At 40.2% G+C, this 22,852-nt stretch overlaps 1 protein-coding gene across 1 annotated transcript in view; it reads left to right on the top strand.

Annotated features, from left to right (window-relative positions):
- The window catches only part of dnah9 (dynein, axonemal, heavy chain 9), a 179,838-nt gene that overhangs the window by 30,789 nt on the left and 126,197 nt on the right, over nucleotides 1-22,852 (top strand). Inside the window, exons 22-32 of the mRNA XM_085415652.1 lie at nucleotides 2,855-2,998; nucleotides 3,166-3,325; nucleotides 4,754-4,909; nucleotides 12,731-12,863; nucleotides 12,953-13,230; nucleotides 13,585-13,715; nucleotides 13,820-13,946; nucleotides 14,369-14,521; nucleotides 14,960-15,085; nucleotides 18,331-18,570; nucleotides 18,761-18,921. Of these exons, the coding sequence (XP_085271778.1) occupies nucleotides 2,855-2,998; nucleotides 3,166-3,325; nucleotides 4,754-4,909; nucleotides 12,731-12,863; nucleotides 12,953-13,230; nucleotides 13,585-13,715; nucleotides 13,820-13,946; nucleotides 14,369-14,521; nucleotides 14,960-15,085; nucleotides 18,331-18,570; nucleotides 18,761-18,921 (1,809 nt within the window). The remainder of the gene's footprint in view (nucleotides 1-2,854; nucleotides 2,999-3,165; nucleotides 3,326-4,753; nucleotides 4,910-12,730; nucleotides 12,864-12,952; nucleotides 13,231-13,584; nucleotides 13,716-13,819; nucleotides 13,947-14,368; nucleotides 14,522-14,959; nucleotides 15,086-18,330; nucleotides 18,571-18,760; nucleotides 18,922-22,852) is intronic.

The following is a 22,852-nucleotide window of genomic DNA, read 5'->3' as shown; positions in this document are numbered from 1 at the left end:
AAGAAGCGGAAGTCTGCCACCCTCTCCACACAGTCGTCGCTGATGATTAGTGGTTGGATTTCTGTCTTGTGTCTTCTGTAGTCAATTATGAGTTCTTTGGTCTTTTTCGTGTTTAGGAGAAGGTTGTTATCCTTGCACCATGAAGACAGCCGCTCCACCTCATCTCTGTAGGCAGACTCATCTCCCCCAGATATGAGCCCCACCACAGTAGTGTCATCTGCGAACTTTACAATGGCGTTGCTCTGGTGGGCGGGGGTGCAGTCGTGTGTATAAAGCGAGTAGAGCAGTGGACTAAGCACGCAGCCCTGTGGCGACCCAGTGCTTAGATTTAGGGCTGGAGATGTGTAACGTCCCACTCTCACTCTCTGTCTGCGGTCGGTGAGGAAGCTATTGATCCACTTACAGGTGCTGTGAGGAAGCCCTAGGTCTTTTAGCTTGGCGTCCAGTTTGTATGGAAGAATGGTGTTAAATGCCGAGCTATAATCCACAAAGAGCATACGCACATAGCTTCCTTGCCTCTCCAGATGTGTTAATGCTACATTGAGTGCTGTTGCTATGGCGTCCTCTGTCGATCGGTTTGCTCTGTAGGCAAACTGGTGTGGGTCAAGGCTGCTGGGTAGGGCTGCTGTAATGTGGTAACGCACAAGTTTCTCAAAGCACTTCATCACCACCGGGGTTAGTGCCACTGGTCTATAGTCATTTAGGCTAGAGATATGAGATTTCTTGGGCAAGGGTATTATGGTGGAGGTCTTGAGGCAGGGTGGGACGTTTGACTGTTCAAGGGATTGGTTAAAAATCCTGGTGAAAATATAGGCAAGCTGGTCTGCGCAGTCTCTCAGCACACGTCCTGGTACGCCATCTGGGCCGGCTGCCTTCCTCGGGTTAACAGCCCGCAGGGTGCGCCTCACTTCATGCTCCTCCAGAGTGATGATGGAGGAGAAATAATGTGTCTAATCACACATGAAGAAATGTCAAAGTGTTTCGCATGCTTAAAACTTACTTGAAAGAGAAAGATTGAGCTTAGCAATTTCACAAAAAACAAAACCAAAAAACGTTGAAATTATATTTGTATTCTGATGTAGCTTGCTTTAGCAGCAAACAAAGTGTTACAATTTTATGTACGCTAGAGCTTGGACATTTTTCTGTATGCAAGCAACGCCGTAATTTTCCTGAACATAGATATCTTTCTGGAGGTGGAATACAGAGAGAAAAGTAGTACACAATCCTGCAGTTACAGTGTTGTTTTTTCAAACCTGGGTTCCTCATCCCTTTCAGATTTTTTTTGCCATGCTTGAGTTTTTTAACACAAGCCCCTATAGGATCAAGGGTAGTATTACAGGAATGCAGTCAAGCTCAAATAAAGTATCCAGAATCCCATTGGATCTGGGGTCAGTTCAGTTGTCTCGCTGCAGCGGCTGTGAATCTCCTCTATCGGTTAAAAAACAAACAAAAGATACATAACAACTTTGCTGAAATTTTAATATTACAATTACATTTATTACATATTATCCTGCCATTATTGTCAATGTGTTCATATTTATATTGCTAAAGATACATTAAAGTTACATTAAAAGGACAATGTAACACTCTGGGTTACTTGTAATCTCTGGTTCTTTGGACAAAATGTTTGACTACTGGAGTTGCATTGGGTGACTAAAGCTCCAAAAACACCATGTTTGTCTATGATAGAGCATGTGTGTTCATGACAGACCTTTTGAGCCTTCCTTGGGACCAGAGATGCCCCCCTTGTAAAACTTAACACCAGAGATTGATGTTCCTGGTTCCTTATGGCAGCTGCTGCAAAGGAATGTTTGCCAAACTGGTTTTCTGCTTTGGCTTGCTGAGCGTATTGTGGGAGTGTTTGAGTGTCTGTTTTAGTGCCACTTTGCCAGCAAATGTGCCAGTGATTAGCAGAAGTCTGCAGTTGCAGACCTTGCAATGCAGAATTAGAGTTGGCCTTCGGTTCTGACCTTTTGGCAGGGCTGATAGCCATAGCTATAGCTGTTGGGTAGGGGTGAAACTCATCATGTCTCAGTCATGACAGTAGCTGAGTTCTCTTAGTTGAGTCAGCTGACAAGCTAATGGTAGTTTAACAGCTAATTGCGGCCTGCTAACAAGCTAATGCTAGTTAGATACTGAAAAGGATTTGTGTTCACGCATTAACCCAAGTTACAGAGTTGTTACAATTTCCCAGATTTATTTATTTATGAGAAAAAAGTGGATATTCTCTTAAAATACTGTTGTGCACTACTATTTATTTTATGTAGAATCTAATGTAACTGAAGGCACAAAGATGACAGATGAGCTTATTTCTTCCAATTATTACTCTATTGTCTGCTTCTGCTAGTGCTAAATAAGGGGATGTTGAAGTATAATGTGCCATCTCATTAGAGTTTTCCAGAACATTTCCTGTTTAACTTTCCTTTGGTGATGAAGTTGAGGGAGGACCTTTGAATGTTTAAGAATGTCACCTTCCTAACCTTCTGACTAGATAATAGAGAAGCGTTATCTCGAGGCTCTCACATCCGACAAGGCTAATTGAATCCTAACATAATGATAATTAATTCATAGGTGGAGATGCTTCGTCATAATGTATAATTGTCAGATTACTTATGTGTGTAATTGGTCTCTTAATAACCTGGTGATTATTTTCCCATTAATGTCATGGAAGTCATTGTTAACTGTCACAGCACTGGGACTCTCCTCTGGTTATCCTGCAGAGGGTAAAAGATGAGTTTGGCGAAAACTGGAGCCTTTCATTACCTAAACACGGCGTGATTTATACTGAGTTTGTACAAATGTTTGTGTGTGTGTGTTTTGATGGGTGCCTGTGTGCGTTCATGCATTTGTCCAGGTTTGAAAGTGAAAGCCCCTACCAGATGTTGGATGCATTCCACCGGCAGATCCAGGAACGGGAGGCAATTATGGCCTCTCTGGTGGAGTCTGCCAGCCTGTTTGAGGTCACTGTGTCAGAGTACAGACAGCTCCGACAATGCAGGTAAAGCCCAACGATGGAATAAGAAAAAAATAAACAAACATCACAAGACACTGATACATTTAAAACTAATTTAGAGTCGTTAATTTAACATAGATGCTCTCTTGCATTCAGTATCTGAGCTGTTTCATGTTAGATTAATCAACTTTGTGCTCTGTTTCATTCTCAAGGCATGAGGTGGTTCTCTTGAAGGAGCTGTGGGACATGATCACCATGGTGGAATCCACCATGACAGCATGGAGGACAACTTCCTGGAGAGAGATCAACGTGGAGGACATGGAACTGGAATGTAAACGTTTTTCCAAAGAGATTCGCATTTTGGATAAAGAGGTGAGAGGAGAGACGTGAAGTCAAAATACTTATGATCCACAAAATCTCTTTTTCAAACATCCAATATGGGAATTTTACTGATGCTGAATTGGAAACAATCTTTGCATACTTCACATACTAATTTAAGCCTTGTATTTAATAAACAGAATTTTTTCAGTGCTCAACTGTGATCAAATTTTCCACCTCACACAGCATGATGCTGCAAACAGCAGTGAAACATTTGGTGACCTTACTGACAAGTTCAGCTCTTCATCTAACATATCGCTCTGACTCCCTGCTCAAACCAGCGTGGTATGTCCTGAGATTTGATTTTCACCGGGTGTAATCCATATGCTTGAACCAATGACTTGGTGGTGTTCCAGGGTAGGATAACAGAGCCCTCTTTTCCAGTTCTTCCATGTATAAGTTGGCCACAATGGATCAAACTGACCGTTGTATGTGAAATATGTGGAATGACGACACAGATCCAATAGCAGACACATTGGTCGGTGCTGAGAGTGATCCCGTTGCTGAGGCTGGGGTCATCCTGTAATCTCTTACAAACTGCCTCAGTGACTGGAGCACAAGTTGAACATCATACTCTCACTTTTCAAAAACAAAATCCAAGGTGTTCTGGATGTGGTGTTCAGAGCTGCCAACCAACACGTTGAGGATCGAAGTGAGAAACTTTGAGATGAATTAGGTGACTGAGTTACAGATATGTGTGTAAACCATACAGACTTGGTGTAGCTTACCCCTGGGTATAACCTGTGGTATCAGGTCCAGTCAATAGCATTGTCTTGTTCTGACTGCCTCAGACATTCTGTCGTCTTGCATTGTATTTCTTGTAACTATTTCCTAATGAAAGTGGACTTTGGATTGGTGGGTGCTTTTAATATGAAGATGCAGTAGTAAGAAATCCTCAGGCTGTGGTAATGTCACAGCAGATGCCGTGTTCATCCATTCATCTCTTTCCTTAACCAGTCATTCAAATAACAGTTGCGGGGGGCAGGAGCCTATCCCAGCTAACAAAGAGCGGGAGTTGCGGTTCTTCTAGCACCGATCATCAGTCAGTAACACATTATAAACTTGGCCAACACATTCATCCTCACATTCACACCTACAGATAATTTAAGATCTCCACAGGAAATATATAGATGTGTTGTACGTAGCAATTGAATATATACTTACAGTGCTGTTGTATCCATGTCCATAGAGTTTTCTTTAGCATAATACTGTAAGGACACAGTAAATAATAATACTGTTAATGTAAATTTGTACATTAGGCCCACAGGAATATAAAGCAGCAATAAAGAATGGGGTGAAATCAGGCATTTAAGGATTTCAATGTCTTGCTCAAAGTAAAAAAAGTACAATTCAGAATAAATCCTGAACTGCTGTTTAAAGCTGCTTTCCTCTGTCCTAAACATGTGGCCTTGTGTGTGGCAGGTTAGAGCGTGGGAGGCCTTCACAGGGTTGGAGAGCAGGGTGAGGAACCTCCTCACCTCCCTCCGGGCTGTGGCAGAGCTCCAGAATCCAGCCATACGATCCAGACATTGGCATCAGTTAATGGCCGCTACTGGAGTCCGCTTCACCATGGACCAGGTTTACAGCTTATTCTAATTTTTAAAAAACCCAACATGTTGTGGAGTTTCATTTAGAGTATTTTAACATTATTATCACACTAGCTGCAGTATTTTTTTTATTCAGGTCCAAGCAGATGTGGTAATATTTTAATGGAGGTTCAAAAGGGGGGTTCTTACACACATAAGCAAATTCATTTTTCAGCTCCTCTTTGGGGTAGTTTGTGCTGCAGAAGTTAAGATGATAGGTTTTTACAGCTTTTAAGTCTGTACAAAAATGTATCACAGAGGCTAACTGATCTGCTTTGATCTTTTTTTAATATATAGATTTATATAGCGCTAGCTTTGTAAGGCTCTGACAGATTCCTCTCTCATACACATTCAGCTGGCTACAGCAGGGATTTGCTCGACTACCATCAGAGATGGTCTACAGCTGCTAATCTATTCTGACAAAGTAGCATCAGCAGCATCACCACTGCACCTGCACTTTTATCCCTGCACTTTTTTAAATGAAACACTTTTTTTTTTGCATAAACATTTGTCAGTGTCATCTGTCACATATTAAAAACTGACCAAATGTGCCATCTCATTTGTTTTTTCATACTATTACTTATTTAATAAATTAATCCAGATTTAATTGTATAGTATGATTTTAGAGCAACAGTCACCTCAATACCCTTTATATTGAAAGATAAAGACCCTGCAATATTAGATAGAATAACCTATCATCAGAGGTGTGGACTCGAGTCACATGACTTGGACTCGAGTCAGACTCGAGTCATTAATTTTATGACTTTAGACTTGACTTGAAAAAATGTTCTAAGACTTGTGACTTGACTTGGACTTTTACACCAATGACTTGGGGCTTGAATTGGACTTGAACCGGTTTACTTGAAAAGACTTGATATTTTACCCCAAATATAAAATTTAACATGCATATTATATAGAGATTGAAAATGTGACGTCATTCACGGGTAGAACCGCAAAGGATTCTGGGAACTCGTGGCAAGCGGTACTAGCGCACGCAGGCTTTCAATTAAAATCAGTTATACAGCGATAAAAAGAAACACAAAAATGTCAAGAAGCCGTTGTATTATTAACTGCAATAGCCGGTCGCATGACAGCCACGGGAAGCCGACGGGTAAAGAGATCGGTTGTTATCGGATTACGTCGTTGAAGAGAAATTGTTCGAGCCATGTTTCCGAAGTAACAAAGACGCGACGGGTGGCCTGGATTGCAGCCATTCAAAGATCAAATATAACGTCCCAGAACACTCCAGCTCACAGGTTAGTCTGCTCCAAGCATTTACACGAAGGTCAGTGTTTTTTAGTAGTTAATACGTCATTTTCATAACATAATTGGTGATATAGGTTACAAGCAAGTCTGGCGCTGAACAGAAATTGTGGCGCTATGCTCCTTTATTTATTGTGCATAAATAGTGAATTGTCCTGACACAATATTGCGTTTCGCTTATGTTATTATGGTACATTGACAAAAACATATACGTTTATTCACAGGATAAAACAGGTTTTTTTGTATCACTAATTGCCCAGTACGATTACAGCATACAGTATTATTGTCACTGCTACATTTCTGTGATGAACCAGAAATTATTTCCACTACTAATTAATTACCGTTGAGCTCAAAGGTTATATTAATAAACGGTTAAGGAATGTGTATTTATGACGACGATTTGTGAGACTGGTAAACTTATGATACGTACGATGGTCTTTCGTTCTACACGGTGCATTTCAAGGTCCTGCACCCATCCGTCGGTAAACTGTACCTGGACTTGTTGCAGTGACCGGAAGTTACTAAACTTCATGAGTGTATGCACTCACTCCAAGAACCGTATGATTATTAATATGCATATAAATAAAGAAGCTATTTTGTGCAAAGATGTCAACTGTAAGAATGCTGTGCATAAACATTTACTCTGCTCCATGTATGATGATATAGTGACTGCTCTGTATAAAAGTGGCACACTGCTTGATAAACAATATAAGCATAAGAAACCTAACATCAGACCTGGCTGGAAAGAACATGTATCCATGTACCATGATGAAGCTCGCATAGCTTATAAATGTTGGGCCATGGCTGGAAGACCTAAACAAGGCCCAGAATTTGAACAGAAAAAATGTGCGAATGCCAGATATAAGTACGCTGTTCGCTTTATAACTAAAAATGAGCAAATGCTAAGAGCAGATTCTTTGGCCAGGAAAATGCTGTGTAATAATACGGCAGATTTTTGGAAAGAGGTGAAAGCTCTTAATAACTGTAAACCATCTCTACCATCAACTGTTGAAGGTGTTTCTGGGGCAGATAACATTGCAGCATTATGGAGACAGCATTACAGTGCGTTGTTTAACTGTATAAAAAGTGAACCATATGAGGACAATCTTGACATGAGTAATGACACAATAAGTGTAAGGACACATGAAGTATATGAAGCCATTCATAGGTTGTCTGATAATAAATCCTCTGGTTTGGATCACATCACTGCAGAACATTTAAAACATGTAGCACTCTGTTTCACTGGGTTTATGATTCATGGCATATTACCAGACTCAATGCTGTGTATTTTACTGGTACCAGTTATGAAGGACAAAGCTGCAAAAGTGAGCTGCTTGGATAATTACAGGCCAATTGCACTAGCCAGTATTTTATCTAAGGTGTTAGAAAGAATCTTGTTTGACAGAGTTAGTGTGTTCATCTCTTCTCTGGATAATCAGTTTGGCTTCAAAGCACGGCACTGACATGTGCATATATGCACTCAAGGAAATAGTCAGTTTGTACAGGGCTAAAAATTCATCTGTCCTCATGTGTTTCATTGATGCCTCTAAGCCTTTTGATCGAGTGAACCACAGAAAACTTTTTGATAAAATGAAGAGATGGGGAGTTCCTCAGTACATCGTGAGGATTCTCTCTTACTGGTACGCTCATCAGAACATGCAGGTTAAATGGGGAAGCAGTATTTCTGCCCCCTTTGGTGTCAGCAATGGTGTTAGACGGGGTGGGATTTTGTCTCCAATTTTATTTAATTTGTATGTTGATGATTTGTCCATACAACTGAGAGCCTGTAACACTGGGTGTATATTAGGTAAAGCACTGATAAATCATCTTATGTATGCAGATGACCTGGTTGTTTTTAGTCCAAGCAGTGCTGGGTTACAGGATCTTCTTAATGTCTGTACTGAATATGGTGTGCAATATGACATTGAGTACAATGCTGCTAAAAGTGCTGTTTTGATATGTAGAACCAAGCAGGATAAACAGCTAAATTTCCCTTTGTTTAAACTGGCACAAAAAACTCTTGAAGTTCATAAAAAGGTGAAATACCTCGGTCACTTTATTACTGAGCAAATGAATGATGATGATGACATATACAGACAACGGTGTAAGCTCTATGTGCAGGCAAATACTATTGCACGCAAATTCAGCTTTTGTTCACTTCCAGTTAAAGTGGCTTTGTTTAAAGCGTATTGCACACCGCTATATACTGCCCCCTTGTGGTCATCCTACAAACAATGTAGCATGCAGAAGCTGCATGTTGCATATCGTTAGCTTCATAGCATAAGTGCCTAAGTCATTGACTTAGTCAAATGACTTAGGCAATTATGCTATGAAGCTAACGATATAATGATGCGATGAGAATCCTTTGCAGGATACCTAGAAGTGGTAGTGCCAGCCAGATGTTTGTAGCTGTGGGTGTTTGGACTTTTAAAGCACTTTTAAGGAAGCTAATGTTCAATTTTAGAGAACGACTGGATGGTTCGAGTAACAGTATAATTTTAGCACTCACAGATCCGACAGTGAGTGGTTCCCGTTACTCATCCAGTCTCAGAAAGCACTGGTTAAAGTGTTTGTGTATTTATTGATTTATTTTAAGTAATTGTGTTTTATGTATATTATGGTTTTATGTTTTTACAAATGTTTTAGATACTTATTTATATACATATATATATTTAATGGTGTATACCTTGTGTTGGGGGGGGGGGGGAGTGTTGTGTGTGTGTGTGTGTTTTTTTTTTTTTTTTTGTCTTGTTTTTATGGACATGAAGTCTGCCAATTAAGATTGAATTGAATTATAAAGATCCATTAGAGTGTTCATCATATCGTCCTATATCACTCTTAAATGTAGATTTAAAAATACTGTCAAAAACACTTGCTCTCAGGCTAGAGCAACATCTACCATTGTTAATTTCTCCAGATCAGACAGGTTTCGTGAAGGGTAGGCATGGTTTTTTCAACCTGCGCAGGTTTTTGAACATATTACACACCAAGTCAACTACAACCCCTGAAATTGCCTTATTACTCGATGCTGAGAAGGCATTTGACCGGGTGGAGTGGGATTATCTGTTTTATACTCTGCATAAATTTGGATTTGGCCCTAATTTCATTTCATGGATTCAGTTACTTTACTCCTCACCTATGGCACGTGTTAGAACAAATTCGTTATTCTCTTCTTATTTCCCACTTCTCCGTGGTACGAGACAAGGTTGTCCCTTATCCCCTCTTCTTTTTGCATTATCAATTGAACCACTGGCGATTAAACTGCGAGCTGACAGTTGCATTAAGGGCATCTTCAGAGGTGACCAGGAGCACAAAATATCCTTATATGCTGACGACCTCCTGCTGTATATGTCAGAGCCTTTATGCTCTCTTCCCCGTGCTCTTGCCATTTTTGAATGTTTTGGTAATATTTCAGGTTACAAGTTAAATCTGCATAAAAGTGAACTTCTCTGTGTCAACTCTATAGCCAGAAAGATTTCATTTTCAGGTTTTCAATTTAGCGTTAAATCAGGGTATGTGACCTATCTGGGGGTTAAGGTTACCCACTCATACAAAGATCTTTATGAAAGAAACTTTGTCCCGCTGCTTAAAAAAACTGAGACAGATCTTCAGAGGTGGAACAATTTACCACTGTCATTAATTGGCCGCGTCAATTCTATCAAAATGAACATACTTCCCAAGTTCCTTTACTTATTTCAATGTATCCCATGCTACTTACCCAATAAGTATTTTATAACACTGAATAAGCATATCTCTGCATTTATTTGGAATGGCAAAAGTCCACGAATTCGTAAAGATTTCATGCAGAGGACTAGGCCAATGGGTGGATTAGCCTTGCCAAACTTTCAGTCTTATTATTGGGCAGCAAATATTCGTAATATGCTGTACTGGATGAGTAATGTTACTACAGAGACTCCAGCTTGGCTCCAAATTGAGTCATCCAATTGTGGCAAAATTTGCCTATCAGCTTTGTTGAGTTCAGCTCTCCCATTAGAACTATACACCTATAAACGTAACCCTTTGTTGTATGACTCGCTCAGAATCTGGGTGCAATGTAGGAAAAGGTTGGGGTTACACTTAATGTCAATTAAAGCACCTATCTGCTCAAACCATATGTTCCCACCCTCCATGATGGACTCTGCCTTTAAAATATGGGAAAGTAATGGCCTTAGAAATATCAAAGACCTTTTTGTAGATGGGATTTTTGCCTCATTCACGCAGCTCCTGAAGCAGTTTAATGTTCCTCGGCAACATTTTTTCCGCTATTTACAAATTCGTCACTTTGTAAAGAGTCGATTTCCTTCATTTCCGGAACTACCTGAGGAAACTTCTTTGGATAAAATTATTAATATAAACGTTCATAAGAGAGGGGCGATTAAAGAAATCTATGCTATACTATTAGATCTTCAATCTCCTTCTCTCTTCATCCTTAAAGCACAGTGGGAGAAAGACCTTGGGATGACTATAACAGATGAGCTCTGGCAATCTTTTCTCCAGAGGGTACACTCTTCTTCGATATGTGCCAGGCATGGGCTCCTTCAATTTAAGGTCCTACACCGATTACATATCTCCAAGGAAAAGTTAGCCAAGTTCTATCCAGGAGCTGACCCTCTGTGTAACAGATGTAAAGCAGAAACAGGTTCGCTCCTTCATACCTTTTGGACATGCCCCAATCTTCATACCTATTGGGTGTCTATATTTAACACTCTGTCAGAGATGTATAACGTTAAATATGAGCCTTCTGCTCTAACGGCTATCTTTGGGGTGATACCTCAAGACATCACTTTGCCAAAATGCTATTCGAATTCTATTGCCTTTGCTTCACTTATCGCAAGGCGCCTTATACTTTTAAGATGGAAGCAGGAAGCTCCTCCCACACATGAACAGTGGCTTGCGGAGCTCATGAGGTTTTTACATTTAGAAAAGATGAGATATACACTGGCAGGTTCAACCACCAAATTTCTTAGGGCATGGCAGCCATTCTTGATGTACATGGAAACATTTAAAATGACCACCTTATCATGACCAGATACCATATCTCTATATCGCTATCATAGCTAACTGTACGCTGAATGTCCCTTATACATTTTATTTTTCTATTTGTTTGTTGTTGTTTGTTTGTTTTTTGTTGTTTTGTAGGGGTTTCTTTGGTTTGTTTGTTTGTTTTTTCCTTCTCTATTTCTGTTATCTTTTGGGGTATTGTAAATACTGAACAGCAAACTACTGTATGTTCAATGTTTTGTTGTTAACATGCTGCTGTGACTGAAAATAAAATTTATAAAAAAAAAAAAAAAGATTGAATTGAATTGAATTGAATTGAAATAAATATGCTAAGATGAGATAGCTGACTTCATCTAACTAGCAAATGTTGTCCAGGCTACGTTGGTGATACAGTTTTTTTTAATGTGTATGATATTTTTGTCATGCGATTTTAAAGCTGGTCCTACAACCGCATCCAAGAATAACATGCAGCGTATCTCAGAACTGTCGGTGAAAATTATTCTTGGAGCTAGGTTTAATTGAGCTGCATTTTAAAGAGGTGCAATTTCACAATTTGTGTATATTTTCTAAGTTCACTATTTTGTCATGTGTTGAGAAAAACACAGATTTTAAAATTACATGGTCTAATATTTACATTTAGCATAACTGCAACATTATTTTTTCGTTTTTTTTTTTAAAGACTCGAAAGGACTTGAAATTCAAAGTTTCAGACTTGTGACTTGACTCGGACTTTTACACCAGTGACTTGAGACTCGACTCTGACTTGCCTGACATTACTTGAGACTTGACTTGAGACTTGAGGATAAAGACTTGAGACTTACTTGAGACTTGCAAGACAATGACTTGGTCCCACCTCTGCCTATCATAACTATGACATAATCCTCCATGAGCAGCACGAGCAGCAAGAAGCCAACGAATACTACCGAAGCAAAACTAACATTTTCTTCACTTTTTTTAAAGAAAATTCTAGCAGCTATTCTTGAGGTACTGCTGACAAAAGAACTGCGGGCAGCTCAGTTCCTGGTCCGTGGCTCTGTTGTACAGTGGCTAGGCTCGGCACTCAGCACGGAGCTTCCTGTTTTAAACCTTAAATGGGGCCTTTCTGTGTGGAGTTTCCATGTTCTCACTGTGGTTTCCCAGTGTTTCCTTCGGGTACTCCAGTGTCCGATCCAAAAGCATGTTAATTTAATTTGTGATTCTAAATGAGCTGTGGCTGTGAGTTAGATGCAGTCCTTTAAATAGGTCTAAAGTGATTTTTAGTGGTCAGTGAGACTAAAAAAGGCTGTGGGTGATAAGAGGTCAACATTACAGTCTGTGAGTAACTAAGTAACCTTTGCTTACAGGTAACATACATGTCTACTTGTAGGTGACAGAGTTTGTGCAGTTAACCCTTGTTCATTATAAAAAAATGGATGTCTGCTTTTGATAAATATGTATGTCCATGTTACTCTGAAACTAGCTAGTACTCACTGTTACTATGACTTTAATATCACCAGATTTGAGTTCTGGGTATTGTGACATAAGCAGTGACATGGCTGTCTGTGAGCAGGAGACCACTCTGGCTGATCTGCTGCAGCTCAACCTGCACTGCTTTGAAGATGAGGTGAGAGGGATCGTAGACAAGGCTGTTAAAGAGATGGGGATGGAGAAAGTCCTGTCTGAGCTCAACTCCACATGGACAGGTACAGAAACATGAATTTTTAACTTCTAACAGTGAATTTTAATTGTTTTTTTTTACCTGCTTATGATGTTCTGATGGACTTTATTGCAGGTATGCAATTCCAGTATGAGCCCCACCACAGGACCAAGCTCCCTCTGCTCCGTGCAAATGAGGAGCTGATTGAGACGCTGGAAGACAACCAGGTCCAGCTGCAGAACCTTATGTCATCCAAGTATATCGCACACTTCCTGGATGAAGTATCTTCATGGCAAAGCAAGCTATCTGTGGTCGACTCCGTCATCTCCATCTGGTTTGTGGTTCAGCGGACTTGGAGTCACCTGGAAAGCATTTTCCTTGGCTCTGAGGACATTCGCTCACAGCTGCCTGAGGTTACACACCACACACACACACACACACACACACACACACACACGCACACACACACAGTTCATACAGTTATATATTTCAGGTATCCGTCAGTGTCAAGCTTATATACATGCAAGCCTCAACCTGCGCCCCAGTTGTTGCCATATGAACCTAGGCAGCATAACTGTAATAGCTGTTAATTAAGAATCCATTAATTAGCCTTACTTAGTTTAAGAGCTGAGATTACACAACTTTTTAATTGCTCCCGTGATGTTCAGGCTGTGCTTAAGCCCAGATGTTTGCTATTAAACCTCTGATTCTCCCTCTTTCTTGTGGGAATCAACGCCTGCCGGGCTCCCTCATGAAATCCTCTGCAGGACTCCAGGCGCTTTGAGGGGATTGATGCCGATTTCAAAGAGCTGGCAAACGCTATGCACGAGACGCCCAACGTAGTGGAGGCCACCAACAAACCAGGCCTGTTTCGTAAACTGGAGGACATCCAGAGCAGGTGAAAGTTCAGCCAAGATCAGCGGTTCTCTGTTTCTTCCCCATACGTCTCACACAAACACACACACACATACTGACTCTGCATGTGCTGTGCTATTTCTACAGGCTTTCTCTGTGTGAAAAGGCTCTGGCAGAATACCTGGACACCAAGCGTCTGGCCTTTCCCAGATTTTACTTCATCTCTTCAGCTGATCTGCTGGACATCCTGTCTAATGGGACCAACCCACACCAGGTGGCTTCACAAATTTATGCCCAAGGGATGGCAGTGAATTTAATGCTTCAGTCTGTTCACACAGATGAGAAAAAAACAGTACTAACGTTTTCAGCTCTTTCTACAATTTACTTTACTAACAGTTTTCTAAAACTATGCTCCATCGTGTCATTAGGCTCACTGCTGCTGAATTTTGTAGTACATTTAGTGCCCACACAGGGGCAATGGTGCTTATAGTTTTGTATGTTACTCCAATCTCCATCATGAGTGCACTGGGTTTTTTTTGTCCTCAGAAAAATAAATAACTGTTAAAAACAACTCGCCATCAAAATCTCTTTCATCAGAAGCTAGCAGAGGTGTAGCAGAACACTGGTCCTGAAAAGCAACACTGTAACGTTTCAAACCGTGAGTGTAAATTGATCCCGAGCTGTGCGTTTGCTCAGGTCCAGAAGCATCTGTCCAAGCTGTTTGACAACATGGCTAAGATGCGATTTGAAACCGATGGAGAGGGGAATCCTTCGAAGATTGGTCAAGGCATGTACAGCAAGGAGGAAGAGTATGTCCCTTTCAATCAGTCCTGTGACTGCAGTGGACAGGTAAAAAGAGCCTTGGATATCACCATTTCTAGATGGATCCAAATGCTGAAGACGTTAATGGTGTTTATCTTTGTGACTTACTGCTGACATTGACAATTTTTCGAACCAGTCCTCTGTAATGATAGGAAATACACACACACACACACACACACACACACACACACACACACACACACAGACACACACACATTTAAAAATATATATATAGAAAGAATCTGTTTTGCCCCTGGAGGTTTTGCATTTAAAGCTCATCAATTCATTCATTTTCCATTATATCCCGTAGTGTTTGCCTGACTCCACTTCCACTTTAATGCTTATTAATGGCCTCATTAGGGTCCACTGATAAGAGAGTACATCGGCGCTCATGTGACACACATTGCAATATTTTTTTGGTTTTTGTATTCAGGGATTTGCCTGTTTTTGTGTTTTCTCTGTAAGGTGGAGATGTGGTTAAACCGGGTGCTCGACACCATGCGCTCCACAGTTCGCCACGAGATGACCGAGGCAGTAATAGCCTATGAGGAAAAGCCTAGGGAGCAGTGGCTGTTTGACTATTCAGCTCAGGTAAATAGGTTTGGTTTGATGTATGATGCTGTGAAAAATATTTTCCCCCTTCCTGTGTTCTGTAACTCAAGCTTTCAAATTTTTCAAGTCTCTCAGATCACTGTGGATGAATGCCCCACTATTCTTTGCAGAATTGTTTCAATTCAGCCTCACTGGAAGGTTTCCAGACATGAAAGACCTGTTTTAAGATCATGCCAAAGCATCCCAATCGAATTTAAGTTCGGACTTACAACCAACCCAAAGCCATGGAAGTGCTCTCAAGCAAAGCAAGAGAAAATAACCCCTCAACCCCCATTCCTACACACTACAACCCTAATCTGATGAAGCCGAAAAAGGGACGTCACTACCGCCTGCAAAGGATAACGCTGCTCATCCACGTTGTTCAAGCGCTGAAGCAGAAAAGCAGGCCCAGACCGTGACACTACCTCCACTATGTTTGAATTGTAGTATGATGTTCTTGTTATAATATGCTGTGTTAGTTTTACACCAATCGTAATGGGACGCAAACCTTCCAGAAAGTTTGTTTTTTTCTTCTCAGCCCAGAGAATAAATATTCTCTGGATCCTCATTCTGCCAATCCTGATTGCCTAGTGATTGCAGTGACCACGTCGGACATAACATCTCACCCTTAAGTCACCTGTGCTACCACACAGACATAATTAAAACACCTTTTCTCACTTCAGAGCAAATCTGAACCTGTATATGGGTTATAGAGTCTCAATTTCTCATAGTGAGACATCAAAAGAAATGCTAGGAATGAAAACTTTAGGTTACTTGCATCATCCCAGTTCTTAGAGAAATTTAAAAACTAGTAGTTTTGTTATGTATTTAATCTGGTTATCTCTCTAAAAAGTAAAATTTGTTTGATGATCTGAAACATGTAAGTGAGAAATATACAAGTAAAAAAAACAGAAATTGAAAAGGGGACAAATATGTTTTCACAGATTTAACTGCTGACATCTATTATTTGGACTGGTACCAAATTCCTGTCTGGGCCTCTCATAGTTACTTTCACAAGCTTAAAAATCCTTTACATAGCCAATGTGTGACTGTGATAATGGACCACTTATTCTTACCTGAAAATGCTACATACCAGGTATCACTGATTCATGTGTGGCTACAGATGGAAGTTAGAGTGGTCACTTCCTACCTCTTTTCACTTGGTCTGATTTAGGGTTGGATGATCTGCTCATTGTTTTGATTATACTAATGCTGGGAAGTTCAACATGCACAGCAGTGCTATAAGTGTGTAACTCATACACATACATGCCTAGACACCTATGACATTTATCTATGTCATAGGTCTCAGTTATATGCAGAGAGATGAATTGAAACTACAGCAATGTAGATTAATTTTTTATGAATCTCATAAAAATGATCATATTAATTGAATGCATCATTGATTAGTTATTGTCAATAACTTTGGTAATCTTCGATCCTAGATATCATCATCACAGCCTTAGTGTGATTATTGTTCACATGATAATTTCTTTTATTTGTTATTTTCAATTGAGTCCTGTTATATGAAGCAAATTCCACATTTCTGGGATATTCTGTTATCTGGCTTCACTTACTCTAACATCAGCAGTGTTGCTAAGCAGTCCGCAAAGATGGTTATGAACTGAGACATGAATTCGATGAGGCCAACCCGGGGTTTCCACATCTGACTTTGAGGGCGTTCACAAATATGCTTCATAAACAACCTTAACTGCCTCTCAAACTGGGTGGTGGTACCAAATCTACAGAGAATAGCAATTAAAAAAAAAAAGTTAGGCCTTTATAGCAAAGTTAAAATCAATTCCATGATCAATAGTGTTTATGAAAGCAAGGATAAAAATATATTTAGCTTAAATTATTCCAGAAGTAACTGACAAAGACTGAAGGTCAATCTTTTAGTAATCCAAATAAATTTTTTGGGCAGGCTTTAAATTAAAAACTTAAAGTTAGCAATAAAAGCAGAACGGTCAAAATCAAAGCAGCAAAGCAGCAGAGACATAGAAATCTTGCCTTTTGAAAACAGCCTCTTCTAGAATTCCCACATACTCATTAGCATTTATTGTTAGATGCTATTGAGTTGTTTGATCTTCTAGCTCTTTCAGTCTTCATCCCCAAAGTTTGCAACACAAGCCCTTTGTCATTTTCACAGACTTTTGAAAGCTCACTTCAGAAAACTGCAAACTTCAGAGTGACAGAAAACGTTTTTCATTTTCTTACTTTTCAGTACGATTAGAATGTCCTAAACAAGTGAAGTGCCCTATTACAATTAGATGCAACTGTTTAGCTGCTGAATAGTTTTGGATGTGTACAACAAGCTACTCCTGAAGTCGTTTGGCACAAAAAAAGCTGTATTTTTTTGTGACACCAGCTGTGCACTACATCATCGGGTGTTCTTCAACCAATAAATAAATGAAAAACTGACTTTTTTGCAAAAAATACATTATAGTGAAATTGTTTATTTTACAAGTATAACAGGTGTTACATAAACCATACAACAGTGTATTTATAGCCTGAGATAGTTTGTAATGCCTGTATATCTGTATATTTGTATGGTGCGAACTTATCAGTCACACAGTAAATCACACACAGCTTTATTCTCCCTTTTGACACTAAAGAGGACCATGAATTACAAAATGAACATGATGCTCTTTCATTAACAGTAACTAGTGCTTGAGACCATAAGTTTATCAGAAAAGTATTTACTGAGGTCATAGGTTAGGAGAACCCAAGGATGTTTGTCTTGTAGACTCTCTTTGTAACCAGTGGAGATGCTCCTTGTTGGGCATAGATAGAATGCTTTCTTTTGGCTTGCATCACTCAGAAGCTAAGCTCATCTTTATTAGCTCATCTGTATACCTGATTTCTGTATACCCTCCAACCTTACCCTTTCCAGTTGCAAAGGTATTAGAAGGCTTCAACTGGAATTATTTTTAAATGCCAAGTCCATTAATACCCAGACAAAACAACACCTGCTCAGTCCATGTAGTGTTCCTTAAAGATGACTCTCCACATTTGTCAGGAACAACAGCCAAAACAAATCTGTTTTTCAGTTCAAATATTCCTTTACATCTCTTTCCAGTGGTGGGGTTTTTTATGCAAAAACATATAGGGCCATATGTTTTGTGTGCCTTTGTTGGCACAATTCCTAGATTTGTTTTACATTTAGATGATGTTTTAGCTCAAAGTGAATACAAGTAAACTACCAGAGAGAATCAGAGTGGTTTCAATGTCTCTGACTCCCTTTTCAGGTGGCTTTGACCTGCACACAGATCTGGTGGACGTCTGACGTCACTATGGCTTTTGCACGTCTGGAGGAGGGCTACGACAACGCCATGAAGGAGTACTACAAAAAACAGGTCTCCCAGCTCAACACTCTTATCTCAATGCTGATTGGCCAACTTACACCGGGTGATCGGCAGAAGGTCATGACTATCTGCACCATCGATGTCCATGCCAGAGACGTCGTGGCCAAGATGATCACTCAGAAGGTGAGAGGGTCACGAGGGATACGTCTGCCAGAGCCAGTGCTCAAAAAATCTTATGCAGCTGCTGTATTTTTTGTGATGCTGTTACCAGTGAGTAATGAACTAAAGATATTCCAGCAAGTATGTCATTATCATAATTAGAAGGTGACAAAGCATATATTATTTTGGATTGTATCTCACTGTTTTTTTTTAGGTGGAGAATTCTCAGGCCTTTGTGTGGCTGTCACAGCTGAGACACCGTTGGGATGAAAAGGAGAAGCATTGTCTTACTAACATCTGTGATGCCCAGTTTCTCTACTCCTACGAATACCTGGGAAACACACCGCGATTAGTCATCACTCCTCTAACAGATAGGTATGGAGGGCTTGGACAATTTTTTGTCTCTTTTTTCCCAGACAAAGAGGCAATGAAAAAAAGTGTCATGTCTATAACTTCTGTTCTCTGAATTTGATATACAAAACATATGGGATGGGGGATATCACACCCCGTGTATCCTGCCTGAAGACACCTCTATTCAAGCCTTTACGACAGATGACCTCTAATGATGTATTTGTGGTCCTGCCTAGACATATACACACCATCACAGTCATCCCTCTCTTTCAGGGAGCAGAAGTTGTAGACATAAGAGTTTGTTTCCTTTTAGCCAGTTCACTCAGTATAACACATACAGTATGGGACATATATGTTCTCTGCAGAACAGCCACTGAACTGGAGTCGGAGCACCAGCAGCCTAGTCCTTGGTAGACCCAAGAGAAGGGACACAATGATCCACCAAAGAGGCTGTCATGTCTAAATGATGGAACTCAGATTATTTTTGCCACAATACTCAACGACTTTGCTAGAAATGCCAGGATAACCAGTGGATATTCATAAAGTGCATACAGCCAACCTGGATGTTTGGTAGATTTGAGTGGGAACCTTAGCTTGTGGGTCCTTTATTCAAAAGGGCTAGGCTTGTTACTATGGCTCTTTCGGTTGTCAACGTTTTTTTAAACACTGTATTAAAGGTATTTCAGATTTGTACATTATTTGCTTTAAAACAAGAACCATACTGCTGGGGTTTGATTACACATCGATGCAGACAGTGTGTGAAAAAAACTATAACTGAAACCACAGGATTTATACAAAGGTTGAAAAAGCTTTGTAAAAATCTTGAGTTAAAGCCTAGAAAAGTGTCTTTCTGTTGGAGACTGCCACTCATAAGACCAGGCAACATTTTTCTCTGTGAACTGTTCTTACAGGAGTGTGGCTTTCTGCTGCTGTAGCCCTTCTGCTTTAAAGGTTGACATGTTGTGGATTGAAAGCTGCTTTTTTTTTTTTTTCTCAGTTGTTACAACTGGATACTTGAGTTACTGTTGTTCTGTCAGCTTGAAGCAGTCTGACCATTTATCTCTCATCTCTGATATCAACCGGGCATTTTGGCCAAGAGAGCGGACACTGGCTGGATAGGATCAGTCCTAGAAAGCAAAGGTCTTAAAATGAAGCCACTCTCTGAATTCTTATGTATGTAGAAGAATCCAAAGATTAACTGGCCTGCTGTGTTGAGGAGAGGAAGTTTAGCAGTAAATAAAAAAGTAAATGAAAAACAACCAAGAATACTTACTGTGTAGTACTCTACAGGTGCTGTTTTGCAGGAAACTTGAGTGCTTTTCAAAAATCCATTTGTACTAATAGTCTTCTTCCCTTGTCACTGAGAAGAAAATGGAGGTTTCTCATCTGATAATCACCATCTGATGCTTTGGAAGCATCTTCATTTGAATCATTATGCACACCCACCACAAGTAAAATCTTTCAGCTCAACTCTGCATGGTCACTGTGCCAGCTGCTGGTTTGTTCGTGCCCACATGTTTTTGCAGGGTTAGTTAAGCTACAGAGAGTTGAATACCTGCCTCTCAGAGTCCTTTTGCGAACCGCAGTGTTTGACTGTATGGTTTTCCAAGCTGACCAGTATTCCCTTTGAAGCTTGAACAAAGCATAAACAATGGGCTTTGATGGCATCATCAGCGGCCGTGGAGCAAGGCTTCACCATATGGTGCATGCCCTCGCTGTGACTCACACAGTTTGCCACTGGCTTTCATTGAAACAATGGACCATAGACCAGGGGGCGAGGTGTCAAATCCTTTAATCCATGACTTGAGAAAATGGCTAAAATAGTGTTTGCTACATGAATTGTTACACAATTCTTCACATCAGAGTCAACAAGAGAAAAACACAACCTGACATCCACAGGCACCACAGTAGCATAGAGTAAAATCCACGTTTTTATCTTAACACTACATGCAGATTTCTGTGTATACTAACATATCTTAAATGGTTAGTTTATCTAAAGTATGAAACCATTATCTTTATCAAAGTTCAGCAAGTTTATATTATATGACATCAATTTTGCAATTCAGAAGAACTTTGTTAGAGATGGAACAAAGCTGTGAGATACGATGCAAGAGGATGACAAGGCAATACAAAAAAACCTATAAATATGATTTAGACTAAATCAGCAGCACTGTTGTAGTGCAGTGCAAGCTATGAAAATCAGTCCTTGGACACACAAGAAACCAATGCACCCTGAGAACTGGAGCAATACTGAAAAGATGTCTAAACAGTATTTAGATTTCCTTTAAAAGTGAGGGAGGAGGCCCCGGGGCAGACCCAGGACACACTGGAGAGATTATATCTCTCGGCTGGCCTGGGAACGCCTTGGTGTTCCCCCGGACAAGCTGGAGGAGGTGGCTGGAGAGAGGGAGGTCTGGGCTTTTCTGCCTGGACTGCTGCCCCTGCGACCCGGTCCTGGATAAGCAGAAGAAAATGGATGGATGGATGGTGAAAGATGGAAATATATTTTTCTGTAATTATGGCAAAAAAGAAAAATACATCTCAGAGTTTACTACAGAATCATTTATTTATACTGGCTATCGTCAGGCTTGACTTAGCACCACATGAACCTCTACCTGCTGAAGGGTTCTGGTCAGAGTAACCCGCAACTTTGCAGAATAATAAAAATTTAAACAAAAAAAATGTCACAATGAGACGGGTGGTCCATGAGGTAAAATGTATGGAAGTGGGATCACTCCATCCATTTGTCTGTAAGACCTCTGCGAACTCTTCAGGCAGCCAGTAGTAGCTGTAGCTTGTAGCTTTTCCTAGCATGTAGGAACAATAATTCTTGATTTCAAATAAAGGGCACACTGGATGTTGCATTAATTCACTTCACCATCTTGTGGTTAAAACTGGTACTACAGAAAAGTACAACCGGGCCCTATTTCAGCTTAAGTTGATATATCTTTAACACGGCATATTTTGGACATAAGGTCATACCAGATATTTTTTCATATACTGTTGATAGCCTTAGTTAATTTTGAAAGTTTTTAAGCAATCTTTCAATGCTGCGATTTACAAGTCCATTTAAAAGACACTATTAATTTATTAATTACCCTCTCATGACAAATCAGAATGCTTTCTGTGACAAGGCTCTACAGCATCGGTTTACATGAAAGCAGGCAAACAGAATTTCTTAATTACTGACATTGCTGCGTTTATCAAAGCCTTTGTCACTTAAGATTTTAAACATTAATATTGTCTAGAAGAAATGTGAATTCTTAAGCAGTATGTGAATTCGTTCACATGACCTCTGTGTGATTATGTACCACAAGGTGGCTATTTTCAATCTGTTGTGCTCACTTTCTGCAGCAGGATAATTAGGCTAAAGGAAGTGACTCTAATCTATAACAGCGTGTATGTTATCAGCGTAATGTTTGCACTCACTCAATACTCCAAAGCTGCACCATTATGCAAAATGTCAACCCCCACCCCATACACACACGCACGCACGCACGCACGCACGCACGCACGCACGCACGCACGCACGCACACACACACACACACACACACACACACACACACACACACACACACACACACACACACACAGGAGTGGAGGGAGAATGAGTCAGACAGGTAGGCTGATATATAGCTGTTCTTCTTAAAGACACTGTAATAAAATAAGTCACCTTATCGCAACCCTGTTTAGTTTCACTCTTTCCTATCTTGCTTTAGTTATTCAGTGCAGACCATCCTTATCCAGCCTCCTTGATGACTTAGTGTGAGATTTCTGGCCGTATTTTAGCGAAGAGTCGTGAAGCTGATTGGCTCTGATACACTGTATACAGATGGCATCATTTGTCTTCTCTGACTTCTATCTCTCGTTACGCTTCCCGATATTTTCCCCTTCCATACATCATCTATTAACCAGCAGCTTATTAAAACAACTGCTGTGTTGATATTTAAGGCA

Source organism: Rhamphochromis longiceps, linkage group LG8 (assembly GCF_057381845.1).
Source record: "Rhamphochromis longiceps isolate RC_006_pf linkage group LG8, R_longiceps_female_GT1.1, whole genome shotgun sequence".
Lineage (NCBI taxonomy): Eukaryota > Metazoa > Chordata > Actinopteri > Cichliformes > Cichlidae > Rhamphochromis > Rhamphochromis longiceps.
Note: the sequence above shows the minus strand (reverse complement) of the source record. Positions and strands in the feature narration are given on the sequence as shown.